This window comes from Danio rerio, chromosome 21, assembly GCF_049306965.1.
Source record: "Danio rerio strain Tuebingen ecotype United States chromosome 21, GRCz12tu, whole genome shotgun sequence".
Lineage (NCBI taxonomy): Eukaryota > Metazoa > Chordata > Actinopteri > Cypriniformes > Danionidae > Danio > Danio rerio.
Window position 1 is genome coordinate 3,597,501 of NC_133196.1, and position 20,543 is coordinate 3,618,043.

At 34.4% G+C, this 20,543-nt stretch overlaps 1 protein-coding gene across 15 annotated transcripts in view; it reads left to right on the plus strand.

Annotated features, from left to right (window-relative positions):
- The window catches only part of sema4d (sema domain, immunoglobulin domain (Ig), transmembrane domain (TM) and short cytoplasmic domain, (semaphorin) 4D), a 154,047-nt gene that overhangs the window by 107,984 nt on the left and 25,520 nt on the right, over positions 1 to 20,543 (plus strand). For all 15 annotated transcript variants that reach the window (XR_012397067.1, XR_012397069.1, XR_012397068.1 and 12 more), the window contains 4 exons: positions 2,158 to 2,251; positions 2,825 to 2,941; positions 7,792 to 7,943; positions 17,586 to 17,761. Coding sequence is in view for 12 of the 15 variants with exons in the window: in XM_073935685.1 (XP_073791786.1) it covers positions 2,158 to 2,251; positions 2,825 to 2,941; positions 7,792 to 7,943; positions 17,586 to 17,761 (539 nt within the window). In the remaining 3 variants the exon portion in view is untranslated. The remainder of the gene's footprint in view (positions 1 to 2,157; positions 2,252 to 2,824; positions 2,942 to 7,791; positions 7,944 to 17,585; positions 17,762 to 20,543) is intronic.

The window sequence follows — 20,543 nt, forward strand, 5'->3', positions numbered from 1 at the left end:
TTTGCTCTTTCAGTCGCCATAAAGACAGACAGACAGACAGACAGACAGACAGACAGACAGACAGACAGACAGTAAAACAGACAGACAGACAGTAAGACAGACAGACAGACAGTAAGACAGACAGTAAGACAGACAGACAGACAGTAAGACAGACAGTAAGACAGACAGACAGACAGACAGACAGTAAGACAGACAGACAGACAGTAAGACAGACAGACAGACAGACAGACAGACAGACAGACAGACAGACAGACAGTAAGACAGACAGACAGACAGTAAGACAGACAGACAGACAGACAGTAAGACAGACAGACAGACAGACAGTAAGACAGACAGTAAGACAGACAGACAGACAGACAGTAAGACAGACAGACAGACAGTAAGACAGACAGACAGACAGACAGTAAGACAGACAGACAGACAGTAAGACAGACAGACAGACAGACAGACAGACAGTAAGACAGACAGACAGACAGACAGACAGACAGACAGTAAGACAGACAGACAGACAGACAGTAAGACAGACAGACAGACAGTAAGACAGACAGACAGACAGACAGTAAGACAGACAGACAGACAGTAAGACAGACAGACAGACAGACAGACAGTAAGACAGTAAGACAGACAGACAGTAAGACAGACAGACAGACAGACAGACAGTAAGACAGACAGACAGACAGACAGACAGACAGACAGACAGACAGACAGTAAGACAGACAGACAGACAGTATGACAGACAGACAGACAGACAGTAAGACAGACAGACAGACAGACAGACAGACAGACAGACAGTAAGACAGACAGACAGACAGACAGACAGTAAGACAGACAGACAGACAGTAAGACAGACAGACAGACAGACAGACAGTAAGACAGTAAGACAGACAGACAGTAAGACAGACAGACAGACAGACAGACAGTAAGACAGACAGACAGACAGACAGACAGACAGACAGACAGTAAGACAGACAGACAGACAGTATGACAGACAGACAGACAGTAAGACAGACAGACAGACAGACAGACAGACAGACAGACAGACAGTAAGACAGACAGACAGACAGACAGACAGTAAGACAGACAGACAGACAGACAGACAGACAGACAGACAGACAGACAGTAAGACAGACAGACAGACAGTAAGACAGACAGACAGACAGACAGACAGTAAGACAGACAGACAGACAGACAGACAGACAGACAGACAGTAAGACAGACAGACAGACAGACAGACAGTAAGACAGACAGACAGACAGACAGACAGACAGACAGACAGACAGTAAGACAGACAGACAGACAGTATGACAGACAGACAGACAGTAAGACAGACAGACAGACAGACAGACAGACAGACAGTAAGACAGACAGACAGACAGACAGACAGACAGTAAGACAGACAGACAGACAGTAAGACAGACAGACAGACAGACAGACAGACAGTAAGACAGTAAGACAGACAGACAGTAAGACAGACAGACAGACAGACAGACAGACAGACAGACAGACAGACAGTAAGACAGTAAGACAGACAGACAGTAAGACAGACAGACAGACAGACAGACAGTAAGACAGACAGACAGACAGACAGACAGACAGACAGACAGACAGTAAGACAGACAGACAGACAGTATGACAGACAGACAGACAGACAGTAAGACAGACAGACAGACAGACAGACAGACAGACAGACAGTAAGACAGACAGACAGACAGACAGACAGACAGTAAGACAGACAGACAGACAGACAGACAGACAGACAGTAAGACAGACAGACAGACAGTAAGACAGACAGACAGACAGACAGACAGTAAGACAGACAGACAGACAGACAGACAGACAGACAGACAGACAGACAGTAAGACAGACAGACAGACAGACAGACAGACAGTAAGTAAGACAGACAGACAGACAGACAGACAGACAGTAAGACAGACAGACAGACAGACAGACAGACAGACAGACAGACAGTAAGACAGACAGACAGACAGACAGTAAGACAGACAGACAGACAGACAGACAGACAGTAAGACAGACAGACAGACAGACAGACAGACAGACAGCATGATCACGTGACACTGCAATCTGTGTTGTTATTTTGCTTAAACATACATCCTCCTGAGTCTTCATCTCTTCCCCTGTGTATGTCTCTTTCTTTAGTCTCTGCAAGATTTCCGGCTGCTCGAGAAAGCAGAGGACGGAAGAGGGAAATGTTCCTATGATCCGGCTCAAAGCTTCACCACTGTGATGGTTGGTAAGTTAACCGTCGTGACCTCTTGTGTAAACCACATCTCTTCATGTTTTGTTAGACCTCATATACAGTAGAAGTCAAAGTTATTCTCCTTCCTGTAATCTTTTTTTCTTTTCCTTTCCAATATTTTTTAAATGATGTTGAACAGATTCAGGAATTTTTCACAGTATTTCCTATTATATTTGTTCTTCTGGAGAAAGTCTTGTTTGTTTTATTTCAGCTAGAATGAAAGCAGTTTTTAATTTATAAAACCATTTTAAGGTCAATATTATTAGCTCTCTTAAGCAATATTTTTCTCAGATTGTCTACAGAGCAAACCACTGTTATACAATGACTTGGCTAATTACCCTAACTTTACCCTAATTATCCTAGTTAAGCCTTTAAATGTCACTTTAAGCTGAACACTAGTGTCTTGCAAAATAACTTTATCCACTGTTATGATGTCAAAAACTAAATTATTTAGTTATTAAATCAGTTAAAACTTTACTTTGTTAAACAACACTTATATAAAATATATATTTTAAAAGTATTAAAATTCCCCAGAATCTAATGTTTTTATCTGTGTTTGTTTTTCAGATGGCGAGTTGTACTCAGGAACTGCTTATAACTTTCTGGGCAGTGAACCGATCATCTCCAGATCGTCTCCGTCTCAGAGTTTACTGAGAACTGAGTACTCAACATCCTGGCTCAACGGTAATGTTTACACACACACAGTAGACAGCTTTAAACATGTGATATTGATAAACAAGAATATCTTTATGGCCGATCTCATGGTTTCAGACTCGATCGGAGTCGTGCATTACCTCTGGATAAGGGCTCGAATATACAGTTGAAGTCAGAATTATTAGCCCCCTTTTGAAAAGAGAAAAACTCTTTTAAATATTATCAAAATTATGTTTAATAGAGCAAGGAAATTTTCACAATATATCTGATAATATTTTGTCTTCTGGATAAAGTCTTACTTGTTTTATTTTGGCTAGAATGAAAGCAGTTATTAATTTTTTAAAACCCATTTTTGGGACAAAATTATTAGCCCCTTTAAGTTCATTTTTTTCCCCAATAGTCTACAGAATAAACCATCGTTATACAATAACTTGCCTAATTATCCTAACCTGCCTAGTTAACCTAATTAACCTAGTTAAGCCTTTAAATGTCTCTTTAAGCTGTATAGAAGTGTCTTGAAAAATATCAAGTATAATATTATTTACTGTCATCATGACAAAGATAAAATAAATCAGTTATTAGAAATACGTTTTTAAAACTATTATGCTTAGGAATGTGCTGAAACAATCTTCCCTCCATTAAACAGAAATTGGGGAAAAAAAATAAACAGGGGTGCTAATAATTTAGGGGGGCTAATAATTCTGACTTCAACTGTATGTTTTTACAACCCCTTTTTGTCTAAGGGAGTGGGGTTGCACATTTGACTGAGGAATTGTTTTTTGGCTGAACTCAAAAGTAAATTGTGTTACAAAGTAAGGACAGACAACAAGAATTAGTGAACAAAATGATGGTGATTTATTTACAAAAAGTGAGGGTGAATCAGTGAGTGAGATATTTACAATATACTATGTTGAAGACAATAAACAACGAAATATTGGGTGGTGCTAAAGAAAAGAACCAAACAAAACCAAATAGTCTTACTAATGTTCACAACAAATCCCTCCAATCTACTGTAATAAACAAAATATATGAAAAATTAGTCTTCAACGCCAATGACATTCTATCTAATCTGCAATGACTTAATTAAACCAAAAATACATGGATTGGCACACACCCTCTTACCTGGTGTATCAAGACAAATGTTAATCTGTGTGCTATGTATGTATATATATATGTATATATATATATATATATATATATATATATATATATATATATATATATATATATATATATATATATATATATATATATATATATACACAGTTGAAGTCAGAATTATTAGCCCCCCTTTGAATTTAAAAAAAAATATTTCCCAAATGATGTTAAACAGAGCAAAGAATTTTCACAATATAGTCTGGAGAAAGTCTTATTTGTTTTATTTCGGCTAGAATAAAAGCAGTTTTTAATTTTTTATGAACCGTTTTAAAGTCAATATTATTAGCCCCTTTAAACAAATTTTTTTTTCTCGATAGTCTACAGAACAAACCAATACAATAATTTGCCTTTTTACACTAACCTGCCTAGTTAACCTAATTAACCTAGTTAAGCCTTTAAATGTCACTTTAAGCTGTATAGAAGTGTCTTGAAAAATATTAAATAAAATATTATGTGCTGTCATCATGATAAAGATAAAATAAATCAGTTATTTGAAATGAGTTAATAAATATATCATGTTTAGAAATGTGTTGAACAAATCAGCTCTCTGTTAAACAGAAATTGGGGAAAAAAATCAAACAGGGGGGCTAATAACTCTGACTTCATTCATTCATTTTCTTTTCGGCTTAGTCCTTTTATTAATCGGGGGTCGCCACAGCGGAATGAACCGCCAACTTATCCAGCAAGTTTTTTACGCAGCGGATGCCCTTCCAGCCGCAACCCATCTCTGGGAAACATCCACACACACATTCACACACACACTCATACACTACGGACAATGTAGCCTACCCAATTCACCTGTACCGCATGTCTTTGGACTGTGGGGGAAACCGGAGCACCCGGAGGAAACCCACGCGAAGGCAGGGAGAAAATGCAAACTCCACACAGAAACGCCAACTGAGCCGAGGTTCGACCCAGCGACCTTTTTGCTGTGAGGCGACAGCACTACCTACTGCGCCACTGCCTCACCTAATTCTGACTTTAACTGTATGTATATATTAATCAGGCGCTGCAAACTATACCTATTACAACTCCAGTGAACCAATAGGATCACCCAGGGTCCTAGGCGAACCCATTTGTCAGGGGGGCTCAATTTCTCATGACACTAGAATGTTGAAGTCCACCACTTGAGAGGATTCCAGACAGCACAGTCCCGTGAACTTTGGTTCCGACCACAGTTGTACCCAAGGGTTTGAATATTATGGTCACCAGATTTCCAGTTGTTAACAATGTTTTCTTACAGGAACATATTTAAAAAGTTACAGGTGAGTTACTGATGTGCATTAAAGTTATTTATATTTGTTATTAACAAAGTAGGAATCTCATGTTAACTATGATGATGGTAAAAAAACATTGCTGCTTCAGAATATTTCAGACATATGGACACATACTGAATAAGTGGATTTCCTAGTGATGGGTTGCGGCTGGAAGGGCATCAGCTGTATAAAAAATGTGTTGGATAAGTTGGCGGTTCATTCCGCTGTGGCGACCCCGGATTAATAAAGGGGCTAAGCCGAAAAGAAAATGAATGAATGAATGAATAAGTGGAGCAAAGCCACAGCCCATGCAACAACTTGATCTCCCATAGCAGGGTTCAACGCAAAGGATTTTTTCTACTGGTCCGATCGGGCCAATGGTTTAGATTTTTACTTGCCCGGCCAAAGTTTTCACTGGCCCCACCAAAGAAAAAATACAATTTAAACGCTATTTTTTAGCCACATATTTTAAATAATGTGTCAAAAATAATGCCTAGAATTATTTAAATGTTAAAAATTATTTAAATAACACTTTTAAAATGTCAATATATGTATAATGAGCAAAATTATGTGTTAACAAAAAGAGCAGTATGGAAAATGTGAAGGTATTTTATTTCAGTTCGAAATTATTTAACAAAAAGATGGCCCCAATCGCAAGTGGTGCTCGCTGCAGAGCCATTTGAGGAGAGCTGAGCTCCAGCGAGGGGGAGCTTAAGCTTGAGCTCCACCTTTTTTGCACTTCTTCTACGAGTGATGTCACTGGGGGTAGGGTAAGGGTTGGTGTACGCATTAAAACAGCTTACAGGAGGAGGAGCGACAGCTCATGCTCCCCCTCGCTGGAGCTCAGCTCTCCTCAAATGGCTCTGCAGCGAGCACCCTCTCCCCAATCGGGCCAGTAATAATCCTGTCTACTGTCCCAAGCATCTCTCACACTGGCCCCAGGCCATCGGGCAGTCCTTATTGTTGAGCCCTGCATAGTCAAATGAATTTAATAAAGCACAACAACATTTTCACGTTAGACAGCATGCTTTTATGCAGGAATGTAAGTGATTTGGTCATATGCTGATATGGCCCCTTTAAATACGAGCGATTTTTGATGCTTGTTGTCGGCGGGGCTGTAAAGACAGACATCGTTGTCGCCAGGACGGCCAGAGCAAACTTTAACGCTTTTGCCGCCTACGGCGTGAATGCACAGTTAGAGTAAACAAACTAAAATGATGAAAATCATGATTAATATTTCATCATAATTTAGGCTGAATATATTGTTAAGGCAGTGGAGACAGTAAAAATGGATATAGCGGGAATTTTCAAGTTAATAATTTTAAGACAAAAGGTGCCTTAATACAGTGGTCCCCAACCTTTTTCGAACTGTTGACCGGTCAACGCTTGACAATTTTATTGCGGACCGGGGGGTTGAAATAATAATAATAAACGTGAATCCACTGTGTACTCATATGGAACTTTATTAGCACATTGCTCCAACATTACAATGCTATAATAACATTAGGAAGTAATAACTTTATTAACACATTGCTCCAACAGTATAACATATCATAACAACAAAAACTGTCCGTAACGCTAAATCAATGGGAGCCCCGAGCTTGTTTCTTTGCAACGAGATTGTCCCATCTGGGGGTAATAGCAGACAATTGACACCCGAAGTGTGTTGCTTGTGTCCAGTCTACTCCTTTGCCTTGCTTTGGTGGCTGTCACTGCAGAAAACCCCTCTTCTCACAGATAGGATGTTGGAAATGGCAAAAGGGTTTTCAGAGTTGTTGTCTCGAACACTGTTTTAAGGCCGCCGTCATTTGCGATCTCCAGCATTTAGTCTTCTTCTTGCACGGACATGCTGGATTCAGCTGGTTTGTTGACAAATGGCTCACGTATCCATTCCTTGGCCGTTTGTGGGTCATTTGAGGTTGGGAAGTAGCGCTCAAACTCCTTTAACAGCGAAGACTGGTGATCGTGCACCAGCTTGGTGAGTGAGGGCGCAGGCTCAGTCTCACACAAAATCCCTGCTAATGTTTGAAACATGTTCAATATGCCTCTGTTCATGCGCCGTCCCCACAAATTCAGTTTAGCTTTAAATGCAGCTACTTTATCTGCCAACTTAAAGATAATTAACTCTTGTGCGGCCCGGTACTGATTGATCCACGGACCGGTACCGGTCTGCGGCCCGGGGGTTGGGGACCACTGTCTTAATAAATATACAAACAGTATAATTTATAGTTGATGTATTTTATTATTCAAAACTGTTTGATTAAAGTTTTGGTTTAAAGCATAACAGAACTCTCTACAATCACTCATATATGGCTGTTTTAACAACATTCATAAAAACCTCATAAAAATCTCTGTTCTTGATGGTTGTTGTTGATGTTTGTAAAATGTAGAAAATGTTTAATAAATTATTTAAAATCTATAATCTCATAGAAATGGTTTAATTGAGCTTGTGTTTTTGCTGTTCAGAGCCCAGTTTCGTCTTTGCGGACGTCATCCGAGAAGGACAGGACAGTCCCGATGGAGACGATGACAAGATTTACTACTTCTTCACGGAGGTGTCGGTGGAGTACGAGTTTTTCGGCAAACTGCTGATTCCCAGGATCGCTCGCGTCTGTAAGGTGAGGTCAGCTGAAAACAGTACTGCACAACACTGAGAAACTGATAAACCACAGCACTGTAGCGGACTAAGGCTTTGTTTTAGAGTAACTACTTTGTTTTTTCTGAGATCAATATTGAGATATAGTCAACGTCAACAGATGACTTGAAAAGTACCATTTGGAAAGAGCTGATTCATTTAAATTGATTGGGATGATTCTGTAGGAGAGTTTATCATTCATAAAATGGAATAAACACTTTACAGACATGGATAAATCCAATTAATCAAAGATAAAAGTGAAATAAGTAGGGCTTTTTGGTTTTCAGAGTAGTCAAATAGCATCGAGGAACAAAAAGTCTTTGCTGTATAAATATTTCAATAAAATAATTATGAAGGTTACTTATGGTAAAATATCTCATTACTGAATGCTTAGCTTTAGCTTAACTTAATGCTTAGCTTTGACTTAACTTAAGGGTTAGCTTTAACTTATCTTAATGCTTAGCGTTAAATTAACTTATTTGCTTAACTTTAGCTTAATGCTTAGCTTTAAACTATCCTAATGCTTAGTCGTAAATTAACTGATCTTAATGCTTAGCTTTACTTGATGCTCAGCTTAAACTCAACTTGATACTAAGCTTTAAAATAACTTAAATTAATGCTTAGTTTTAACTTAACTTCTCTTAATGCTTAACTTTAAAATACCTTAAATGCTTAACTTTAACTTAACTTCTTAATTCTTAACTTTAAAATAAATTAAGTTAAAGTTAAGCTTTAATGTTTAACGTTAAAATAACTTAAATTAATGCTTAGTTTTAATTTCTTACTGCTTAGTTTAACTCAACTGAAAGCTTAACTTTAAAATGACTTAACTTCTTAATGCTTAGTTTTAACTTAATGCCTAACTTTAAAATAACTTAACGCTTAACTTTAAAATGACTTAACGGTAACACTTTACAATAAGTTTCATTAGTCAATGCATTTACTAACATGAGCTAATCATGAACAACACATGTACAGCATTTATTAATCATAATTGAACATTTACTAATGCATTATTAACATCCAAGTCCATGCTTGTTGACATTAGAAAATGCACCATGAGTTAACATGAACTAACAATGAACAACTGTATTTTCATTAACTAATGTTAAATAACATGAACAAATACTGTAGTAAATGTATTGTTCATTGTTTGTTCATGTTAGTAAATGCATTAATTAACATTAACTAATGAACCTTATTGTAAAGTGTGACCGACAGAACTTCTTAATGCTTAGTTTTAACTTAATGCTTAACTTTAAAATACCCTAACACTTAACTTTAAAATAACTTAATGCTTAACTTTGAAATACCTTAACGCTTAACTTTAAAATGACTTAACTTCTTAATGCTTAGTTTTAACTTAAAGCTTATCTTTAAAATAACTTCTTAATGCTTAGCTTTAACTTATCTTAATGCTTAACTTTAAAATACCCTAATGCTTAACTTTGAAATGATTTAACTTCTTATTGCTTAGTTTTAACTTGATGCTTAACTTTAAAATAACTTAATGCTTAACTTTAAAATAACTTAATGCTTAACTTTAAAATAACTTAATGCTTAACTTTGAAATGACTTAACTTCTTATTGCTTAGTTTTAACTTAATGCTTAACTTTAAAATAACTTAACGCTTAACTTTAAAATAACTTAACGCTTAACTTTAAAATGACTTAACTTCTTATTGCTTAGTTTTAACTTAATGCTTAACTTTAAAATAACTTAACTTCTTATTGCTTAGTTTTAACTTAACGCTTAACTTTAAAATGACTTAACTTCTTATTGCTTAGTTTTAACTTAATGCTTAACTTTAAAATAACTTAACTTCTTATTGCTTAGTTTTAACTTAACGCTTAACTTTAAAATGACGTAACTTCTTATTGCTTAGTTTTAACTTAATGCTTAACTTTAAAATAACTTAACTTCTTATTGCTTAGTTTTAACTTAACGCTTAACTTTAAAATGACTTAACTTCTTATTGCTTAGTTTTAACTTAATGCTTAACTTTAAAATAACTTAACGCTTAACTTTAAAATGACTTAACTTCTTATTGCTTAGTTTTAACTTAATGCTTAACTTTAAAATAACTTAACGCTTAACTTTAAAATGACTTAACTTCTTATTGCTTAGTTTTAACTTAATGCTTAACTTTAAAATAACTTAATGCTTAACTTTAAAATAACTTAATGCTTAACTTTAAAATAACTTAATGCTTAACTTTAAAATAACTTAATGCTTAACTTTAAAATAACTTAATGCTTAACTTTAAAATAACTTAATGCTTAACTTTGAAATACCTTAACGCTTAACTTTAAAATTACTTAACTTCTTAATGCTTAGTTTTAACTTAAAGCTTATCTTTAAAATAACTTCTTAATGCTTAGCTTTAACTTATCTTAATGCTTAACTTTAAAATACCCTAATGCTTAACTTTGAAATGACTTAACTTCTTATTGCTTAGTTTTAACTTGATGCTTAACTTTAAAATAACTTAATGCTTAACTTTAAAATAACTTAATGCTTAACTTTGAAATGACTTAACTTCTTATTGCTTAGTTTTAACTTAATGCTTAACTTTAAAATAACTTAACGCTTAACTTTAAAATAACTTAACGCTTAACTTTAAAATGACTTAACTTCTTATTGCTTAGTTTTAACTTAATGCTTAACTTTAAAATAACTTAACTTCTTATTGCTTAGTTTTAACTTAACGCTTAACTTTAAAATGACTTAACTTCTTATTGCTTAGTTTTAACTTAATGCTTAACTTTAAAATAACTTAACTTCTTATTGCTTAGTTTTAACTTAACGCTTAACTTTAAAATGACTTAACTTCTTATTGCTTAGTTTTAACTTAATGCTTAACTTTAAAATAACTTAACGCTTAACTTTAAAATGACTTAACTTCTTATTGCTTAGTTTTAACTTAATGCTTAACTTTAAAATAACTTAACGCTTAACTTTAAAATGACTTAACTTCTTATTGCTTAGTTTTAACTTAATGCTTAACTTTAAAATAACTTAATGCTTAACTTTAAAATAACTTAATGCTTAACTTTAAAATAACTTAACGCTTAACTTTAAAATGACTTAACTTCTTATTGCTTAGTTTTAACTTAATGCTTAACTTTAAAATAACTTAACGCTTAACTTTAAAATGACTTAACTTCTTATTGCTTAGTTTTAACTTAATGCTTAACTTTAAAATAACTTAATGATTAACTTTAAAATAACTTAATGCTTAACTTTAAAATAACTTAATGCTTAACTTTAAAATAACTTAATGCTTAACTTTAAAATAACTTAACGCTTAACTTTAAAATGACTTAACTTCTTATTGCTTAGTTTTAACTTAATGCTTAACTTTAAAATAACTTAATGCTTAACTTTAAAATGACTTAACTTCTTATTGCTTAGTTTTAACTTAATGCTTAACTTTAAAATAACTTAACGCTTAACTTTAAAATGACTTAACTTCTTATTGCTTAGTTTTAACTTAATGCTTAACTTTAAAATAACTTAATGATTAACTTTAAAATAACTTAATGCTTAACTTTAAAATAACTTAATGCTTAACTTTAAAATAACTTAATGCTTAACTTTAAAATAACTTAACGCTTAACTTTAAAATGACTTAACTTCTTATTGCTTAGTTTTAACTTAATGCTTAACTTTAAAATAACTTAACGCTTAACTTTAAAATGACTTAACTTCTTATTGCTTAGTTTTAACTTAATGCTTAACTTTAAAATAACTTAATGCTTAACTTTAAAATAACTTAATGCTTAACTTTAAAATAACTTAATGCTTAACTTTAAAATAACTTAATGCTTAACTTTAAAATAACTTAATGCTTAACTTTAAAATAACTTAATGCTTAACTTTAAAATAACTTAATGCTTAACTTTAAAATAACTTAACGCTTAACTTTAAAATGACTTAACTTCTTATTGCTTAGTTTTAACTTAATGCTTAACTTTAAAATAACTTAACGCTTAACTTTAAAATGACTTAACTTCTTATTGCTTAGTTTTAACTTAATGCTTAACTTTAAAATAACTTAATGCTTAACTTTAAAATAACTTAATGCTTAACTTTAAAATAACTTAATGCTTAACTTTAAAATAACTTAATGCTTAACTTTAAAATAACTTAATGCTTAACTTTAAAATAACTTAATGCTTAACTTTAAAATAACTTAATGCTTAACTTTAAAATAACTTAATGCTTAACTTTAAAATGACTTAACTTCGTATTGCTTAGTTTTAACTTAAAGCTTACTTTAAAATAATTTCTTAATGCTTAGCTTTAACTTATCTTAACGCTTAACTTTAAAAGAACTTAATGCTTTGCTTTAACTTAACTTCTCTTAATGCTTAGCTTTAACAATGCTTAATGCTTAACTTTAAAATAATTTAAATTAATGCTTGGCTCTAAAATAACTTTTAAAATAAAAGCTTTATTTTAATGCTTAATCCTTCACTAAATTATGAATAAAATCTGTAATAACTCCACAAATCTAATGTGTTCTGAACTGTTTCCTCTTGGTCAAATATAATCCTGAGTATCGCACATGAGCACTTTGTTGAAACTATATACTGCGCAGCCCTATATAATACACAGTGCGTTGTGTGTATAGTTTTGAATAGGGAAAAATGTACCAGTCAACGTAGATTCTGTATTAAAAGGAAGCCCGCCTTCTAATAAAGGAGCCAGTCATCTATCGCTAAAGACTGATGATTCTCCGGGGATGGGGCTCGGTCCAGACATATGTTTTTTACAACAAGCACATTGGAATCTCAGCAAATACTTGCCTCACAGACATGAGATTTATGGAAGCATTAGGGTTCGACTACTTGTGGAAACACCTGTAATACCGGTATCTCCAGGTCTGGTTTTAAATAGCTCATAAATTCTGAGCCATTTATATACTTACACTTTCAATTTGGTGTCAGATCTAGTCTAAAACAACAAAAGAGCACAATAACTAACTCATATTTTCATGACTTTTAAACAAACTTAAAGATTTATTATCATTTTGTTGGGTGTGGTTCTTCCTCTAGTTATCCTCTTTTGTACAAAATATTTATTACTTTTTTCAATTTGCATATCACAACAGATTACACAATTACAGAATAATAATCATGAAGACACAGCAAACGTTTTACCCCCCATTCTCCCTCCCAACAACACATTCCCTTAAAAATAAAATAAAATAAATAAATATATATATATACTTAAAAAATTAAGAAAAAAAGGGATGTTTAAATCAGGTAGAGAGTGTTTCCTAAGTCTGTTTAGACCAGGGGTCAGCAACCTGCAGCTCTAGAGCCGCATGTGGCTCTTTAGCGCTGCCCTTGTGGCTCCCTGGAGCTTTTTCAAAAATGTTCAAAAAGATGGGGAAGGTTAGTATATATTTTTGTTTTAATATGATTTCTATAGGAGGACAAACATTTTTAACGTTTTCAAATGCTGTAAAAGTGTGTAGAGTTAATATTTAATTTCAACATTTCTGTCAACGAAGATTTGCGTCATAGCCTGCGACACAGGTTTCTATCAGCAGGACGGGATGCCGGGCAGGTGGCTGTTGTAAACAAACCGGGAGATAATAAAGCATGGAAAACCATTCACAGATGGTGACTACATGAAGGAGTCATTCATCAGCATATTAAAACACCTATTTGCAGACTTCAAAAACAAAACCATGATAATACAAAAAATTAAAGATATACCTCTCTCTGCTAAGACAGTGAAGGAAAGGGCTATTAAAATGGCAGGTAACATCACCGATCAGCAAACCAAGGACATTAATTCAGTGCCAGCATACTCAATTGCCTGTGATGTGAGCGATATTCAACGCGCTTTTATACAGGTATGTGAACTCTGATGGGCCGCAAGAAGAAATTATCAAATTTATACCACTGAAAGACCAGAGGCTGTGCTGAAGTGTTTCAATGACAACGAAATCAACACCAACCACCTGATTTCAGTGGCTATTTAATCATGAAGGCTCATTATCTATTTGTAGCCAACTTAGTCATTTTTATAGTAGGCTAATATAACTACTATATGTGTTTCCTTCATTATAAAGCTTTACATTTTTTGCGGCTCCAGACATATTTGTTTTTTTTGGTCCAATATGGCTCTTTCAACATTTTGGGTTGCCGACCCCTGGTTTAGACCATGATACTTCCCATATTCCTAAGCTTGTTCTTGTTGTGGTAGACTGCCAACATTTAATACATTGTACTGCAGGAAGTTATTAAAAGGTCTCCAGATATCTTCAAACAAATTTGGTTTCTTTTTTGACATTGTACCTGATCTTTTCCATTGACATATGCAATGCCATTTCTTTAATCCACTTTCCTATTCTAGGTTCATTTCTATTTTTCCAGTTAAGAGCAATAATACGTTTAGCTTGTAAAATACACACATTTATGAATCTGACCTCACATGTTTATGAATCTCTTTCTTTGATAAAATTTGGTCAATTATTTCAATAACACCTTGCCAAAAGGGTTTCACTTTCACACATTCCCATATCCAGTGATAAAGTGTACCTCTTACCTCATTACACTTTATACAGATATCTGGAATATAATCTTTAAACTTGTGCAATATAGCAGGAGTTATGTATGTTCGCATTACTTATCCTCTTAAATAACCTCATCATTTATTCTCCCGCATGTTCGAGTCGTGGGGGGAAGAAATACTGTGGAAGTCAAAACAACTTTTAATCTTGAAAAGTGACTTTTTACGAACATTTTTATTAGTTTAAAGTGATATATTGTACAGTTTGGTGTTGTATATTTCGCTACAAACAAATTGTAATAAACTGCCAGTGCATTTTATCTTATTTTACAGACTATATATTTATTATACATTATATCATTTCAAACGACTAAAATGTCAATAAAAGTCACTTTGTCAAACTTTAGAGTTGAATTTTCAACATCAAAAGACGACAAGGCAGGAATCGATATCCCATAATGCAATTCACAACTCTAAATTAATGGAATACACTTCATATCACTAAATACAGAAGCTGTCTCTTTAACCGTTTTTACAGTACAGTCTGATCTCATTATTTTAAACGCATTCCCGCTATTCAAACACAGATGCCTTAAATGGACCTCCAAAACACAACAGCGTTTTCGTGAAGGGTTTTAACACAGTAGCTCGGTCTCAAAAAGAAGTATTTCTTGTTTTTATAAATTTGTTCCACCTGCTTATTTGTGTTCCTTCTCAGAAACAATAAACTTCCCTCTTCATCTCATGTGACGGATGTTCCTCTGGAGCTCTTATCATCAACATCTGATTACTTTTTATCTCAGTTTCTGCTTTTCATTCTTGCTTCTCTGTAAATATCTACTGCTAGAGAAGCAGCGTTTGTTGATCTTATAAATAAGCATGTTTGATGCAAATGTGATCTAGCCTGTTACTTTTGTCATGTGTGAACATTCCGATTATTCCGACATGTCTTTTTAAAACATTTTGACCATACTTTGGCTCATTTTATGTTTATTTTGGAAGCGTTCTGAAAGCGTTGTTAATGGAGGGGTTAGCAGAAACTGTGTTGACTGACGTCCATGAGTAGCAAATATTATATAAACATAGCCAGATGATTTACTTTGTTTACATTTTATACATATACACATGTACTGTTGAAGTCAAAATTATTAGCCTACCTTTGAAAATAATACATTTTTAAATATTATATGAGTACTGTTTAAAGGAGAAATTGTTTTCTTTCAACACACATTAAACATTATATAAATCATAAAATATTCTAAATAAGTAATTTCATCTTAATTCTTTTAAATTAAGCAAGTCATTGGACAACAGGAGTTTATTTTGTAGCAAATTGAAAAAAACAATTATTAAAAAAAGATTTTTTTCCAGAAGAAAAATATGATGGGAAATTTTATGATAAATGTGCTTTCTCTGTTAAATAGCATTTTATTAAATATATTTAATCTGACCAAAAATACAGTAAAAACATTAACAACTTAAGGGTGGTCATAATATTGACAAAATATTTAAATTATATTTTTATTCAAATACACTACATATATATATATATATATATATATATATATATATATATATATATATATATATATATATATATATATTTTTTTTTTTTTATTAAAGGGGCTAGTAACATTGACCACTGCAGTTTTTATTTTTTAAATGTTTTTATTCAAAACAAACTTAAGATTTTCTCCAGAAGAAAAAATAAAATAAAAAATAATGTAAAACAAAATGCTCTTGCTTTGTTAAACATTATTTTATTAAATATATGTAATATGACCAGAAATACAGTAGTATTTTCACAAGTGTTAATAACTATCTATTTCTATAAGTGGGCTAATAATATTGACAACTGCATTTTAAAAAAGTTTTTAAACACTCTATTAGTTTTTTCGGAACTTTTAACGTGTACAAAACAATGGTATATTTGGTGTTAAAAAAGACTGGTATGTTACTAGCAGGTGATACAAGGTATGTAAGTTTTAGATATTTTTTTTATTACAAAACAAACTTAAGTTTTTCTACTGAAGAAAACAATTATAGGAAATACTGTGAAAAATGTGCTTTCTCTGTTAAACAGCACTTTATTAAATATATTTAATCTGACCAAAAATACAGTAAAAACCATTAAAAATAGATTTTTAAACTGTCTTTATTTTTTTGAAGGAATTTTTAACATATACGAAACAATGGTATTTTGCAATGGTTTATTTGGTGTACAAACAATGGTATATTACTAGCAGGTAATATAAGGTATACGAGTTGTAAAAATATATATATATATATATATATATATATATATATATATATATATATATATATATATATATATATATATATATATATATATATATATATTGCAAGTTAAACTAAATTAAATAAGTTTTTTTTTTTTTTCCTGAAGAGAATATACAATGGAAAATACTGTGAAAAATGTTCTTGCTTTGTAAACATCAATTTATTAAATATATTTAATCTGACCTAAAATACAGAAAAACCATGAATAATTACATATATTTCTTAAGGGGGATAATAATATTGACCTTAGTGGTTTTAAATGGATTTAAATATTATTTTTATTAAAATACAGACTAAAAGCAATAAGATTTTCTTCAGTGAATTTCTCCAGAAGAAAAATATAATGGGAAATACTGTGGAAAATGTCCTTGCTGTCTATTAAACATCACTTTATTAAATACATTTTGTCTAACCCAAAATACAGTACAAAAAACAATAGGAATATTTCTATTTCTTTAGGGGGGCTAATAATATTGACCTCAGCAGTTTTTGCATTGTTAAAACAAATGATGTTTTTATTTCAATACACACTAAAAAAATAAGACGTTCTCCTGATAAAGTGAGAAATACTATGAAAAATGCTATATTTAATGTGTCCAAAACGTTTTAAAATATTATTTCAGTTCAAAATGTCTGTTTTCTTGCTGAATATATTGTAAAATCTTATTTATTTCTGTGATTCAAAGCTGAATTTGCAGCATCATTACTCCAGTGTTCAGTGACTTTTCGTTCCACTCGCATGTTTTTTAACCTCAGGGTTTTGTCTAAAGTGTTTGTTTGCTCTCGCTTTATCAGGGGGATCTGGGTGGCCAGCGGACCCTGCAGAAGAAGTGGACGTCGTTTCTGAAGGCCAAGCTGGTTTGCTCAATGCCGGAGCTGAACTTTGTCTTCAATGTGGTTCATGATGTGTTTATTTTAAAAGCCCCACACTGGAGAGACACCGTCATCTACGGGGTTTTCACTTCTCAGTGGTGAGAAATAGCGTGTGTGAGTGTGTGTGGTTACCCAAGCTTCCAAAAATATAGTGCAAAAGTGTTTTGCTAATGTTTCTGTTAAGCAGTGTACTTTGTCAGATACAAGAAAATGTCAGTGGTGAGAATTTGTGAGTGTTTGTGTGTGCAAGTTATATGTATGCATGTGTGTAAGAGAGTGAGTGAATGAGTGAGCTGGTTCCAGCCTATAGAAAGGCAACAGTAACTCAAATAAGCACTCGTTACAACCGAGCTCTGCAGAAGAGCATCTCTGAACACACAACACGTCCAACCTTGAGGCAGATGGGCTACAGCAGCAGAAGACCACACCAAGTGCCGCTCCTGTCAGCTAAGAACAGGAAACTGAGGCTACAATTCACACAGGCTCACCAAAACTGGACAATAGAAGATTGGAGAAACGTTGCCTGCTCTGATGAGTCTCCATTTCTGCTGACACATTCAGATGGTCGGGTCAGAATTTGGCCTCAACAACATGAAAGCATGGATCCATCCTGCCTTGTATCAACGGTTCAGGCTGCTGCTGGTGGTGTAATGGTGTGGGGGAGATTTTCTTGGCACACTTTAGGCCCATTAGTACCAATTGAGCATCATGTTAACACCACAGCCTACCTGAGTATTGTTGCTGACCATGTCCAACCCTTTATGACCACAGTGTCTCCATCTTCTGATGGCTACTTCCAGCAGGATAACGCACCATGTCATAAAGCATGAATCATCTCAGACTGGTTTCCTGAATATGATAATGAGTTCACTGTACTCAAATAGCCTCCACAGTCACCAGAGCTCAATCCAATAGAGCAGATTTGGGATGTGGTGGAATGGGAGATTGGCATCATGAATGTGCAGCCGACAAATCTGCAGCAACTGTGTGATGCTATCATGTCAATATGGAGCAAAATCTCTGAGGAATATTTGCAGTAACTTGCTGAATCTATGCCACAAAGGGTTAAGGCAGTTCAGCGCGTGTGTGTGTGTGTGTATCTATGCATGTGTGTGTGTAAATCACGGCTTAATTTGTGCAGAAACATGGTGATTCAGATCCGGCACCTCTGAAATTTCATCATTTTACCAATCCCCCTCCTCAACCGCCCTCCTTCCCCGTCCACTGTTCACTTTCACTTTCTTCTGCGACTCCCTAACCCTCTTCACTTTCTTCCGAGACTCCCCAACCCCTCCGTTATCCTATGCCAACACGGGGAGAACATGCAAGCTCCACACGGAAATCCCAACTGACTCCATCAGGACTCGAACCAGCGACTTTGTTGCTGTGTGGCCATAGTGCTACCCACTGCGTCACTGTGTCACCCAAGAAAGTCAACATAATATTTGAAAATATTATTATTATTATTGATGTATTATCACTCTAAGCTGTCAGTCGACTACATAGCAACAAAACAGACAAACCTAGCAACCATTTAACAACAGCAATATTTTAGCATCAGAACATCGTAAAGACACTGGGATTGGCTCGTTTGGCTCATGCTAGCCAAAGGGACTTAAGCAGGTCGACACGGCGCGTACATGACAGATTAAAGTATCGCACACCAGACGCGCACATTCGAATGATATTTAACATGAAACTAATCAGATGGCGCTCTGTGGCGCGGCTGAAAAATGAACTGCGTCCTGAGCCGTGGACGGGCGCCGCCGACAGCCGCCGACTTGCGGCGCCGGTGTGTGTATCCTGATAGAAACGTATGTTTAGAATTCTAAAAGGCGCGCCGCCGAGCGGCGCTTCTAGTGTGCGACCTGCTTTACTGTATGTTACACATGCTAGCAGTGATTAGCTACATGCTAATAATGATTATCTAAGTGCTATAACATGCTAGAAATGCATGCTAAGTAATGAGATTTAATCAAACGTGTAAATGAAGCTTGACTAGTAACAAACCAGCATACCCTAGCAACCACTCAGAACACAATAGCAACCACCTAGCAACGGCTAGACATCAGGGTTGATTTATATCATTCATATTGGCAAAAAGATTTCTGGTATCACCACTCTAAGCTGTCAACCGATGCATAGCAACAAAACAGCCTAACCTAGCAACCATTTAACAACAGCGATATCTCAGCATCAGAGTATCGTAGAGACATGGAAATTGGCTTGTTTGGCTTATGCTAGCAAACAGGACTTCCTGTATGTCACACATGCTAGCAGTGATTAGCTGCATGCTAATAATCTTTTGCTGAGTCTATAACATGCAGGAAATGTTAAAGATTTCATCAAACCCGTAAATGAGGCTTGGCTAGTAATAACCCAGCACACCCTTGCAATCACTCAGAACACCATAGCAACCACCTAGCAACGCCTAGATATCATGGTTAATTTCTATCACTCATATTGGCAAGAAGCTTTGATGTATCACCACTTAAGGCTGCCAATAGACTCATAGCAACAAATCAGATGAACCTAGCAACCATTTAACAACAGTGATATCTCAGCATCAGAGCATTTTAGTGACACATGGATTGGCTTGTTTGGCTCATGCTAGCAAACAGGGCTTCTTGTGTTACACATGCTAGCAGTGATTAGCTCCATGCTAATAATGGTTAGATAAGTTCTGTAACCTGCTAGAAATGCTTGCTAAGTATTAAGATTTGATCAAACGTGTAAATGAGGTTTGGCTAGTAACAACCCAGGGTACCCTTACAACTGCCTAGCAACACATATCTTTCCAATTGGCAAAAAGTTTTAATTTATCATCGCTCTAAATTGTCAATCGACGCATAGCAACAAAAAAGTCTAACCTAGCAACCA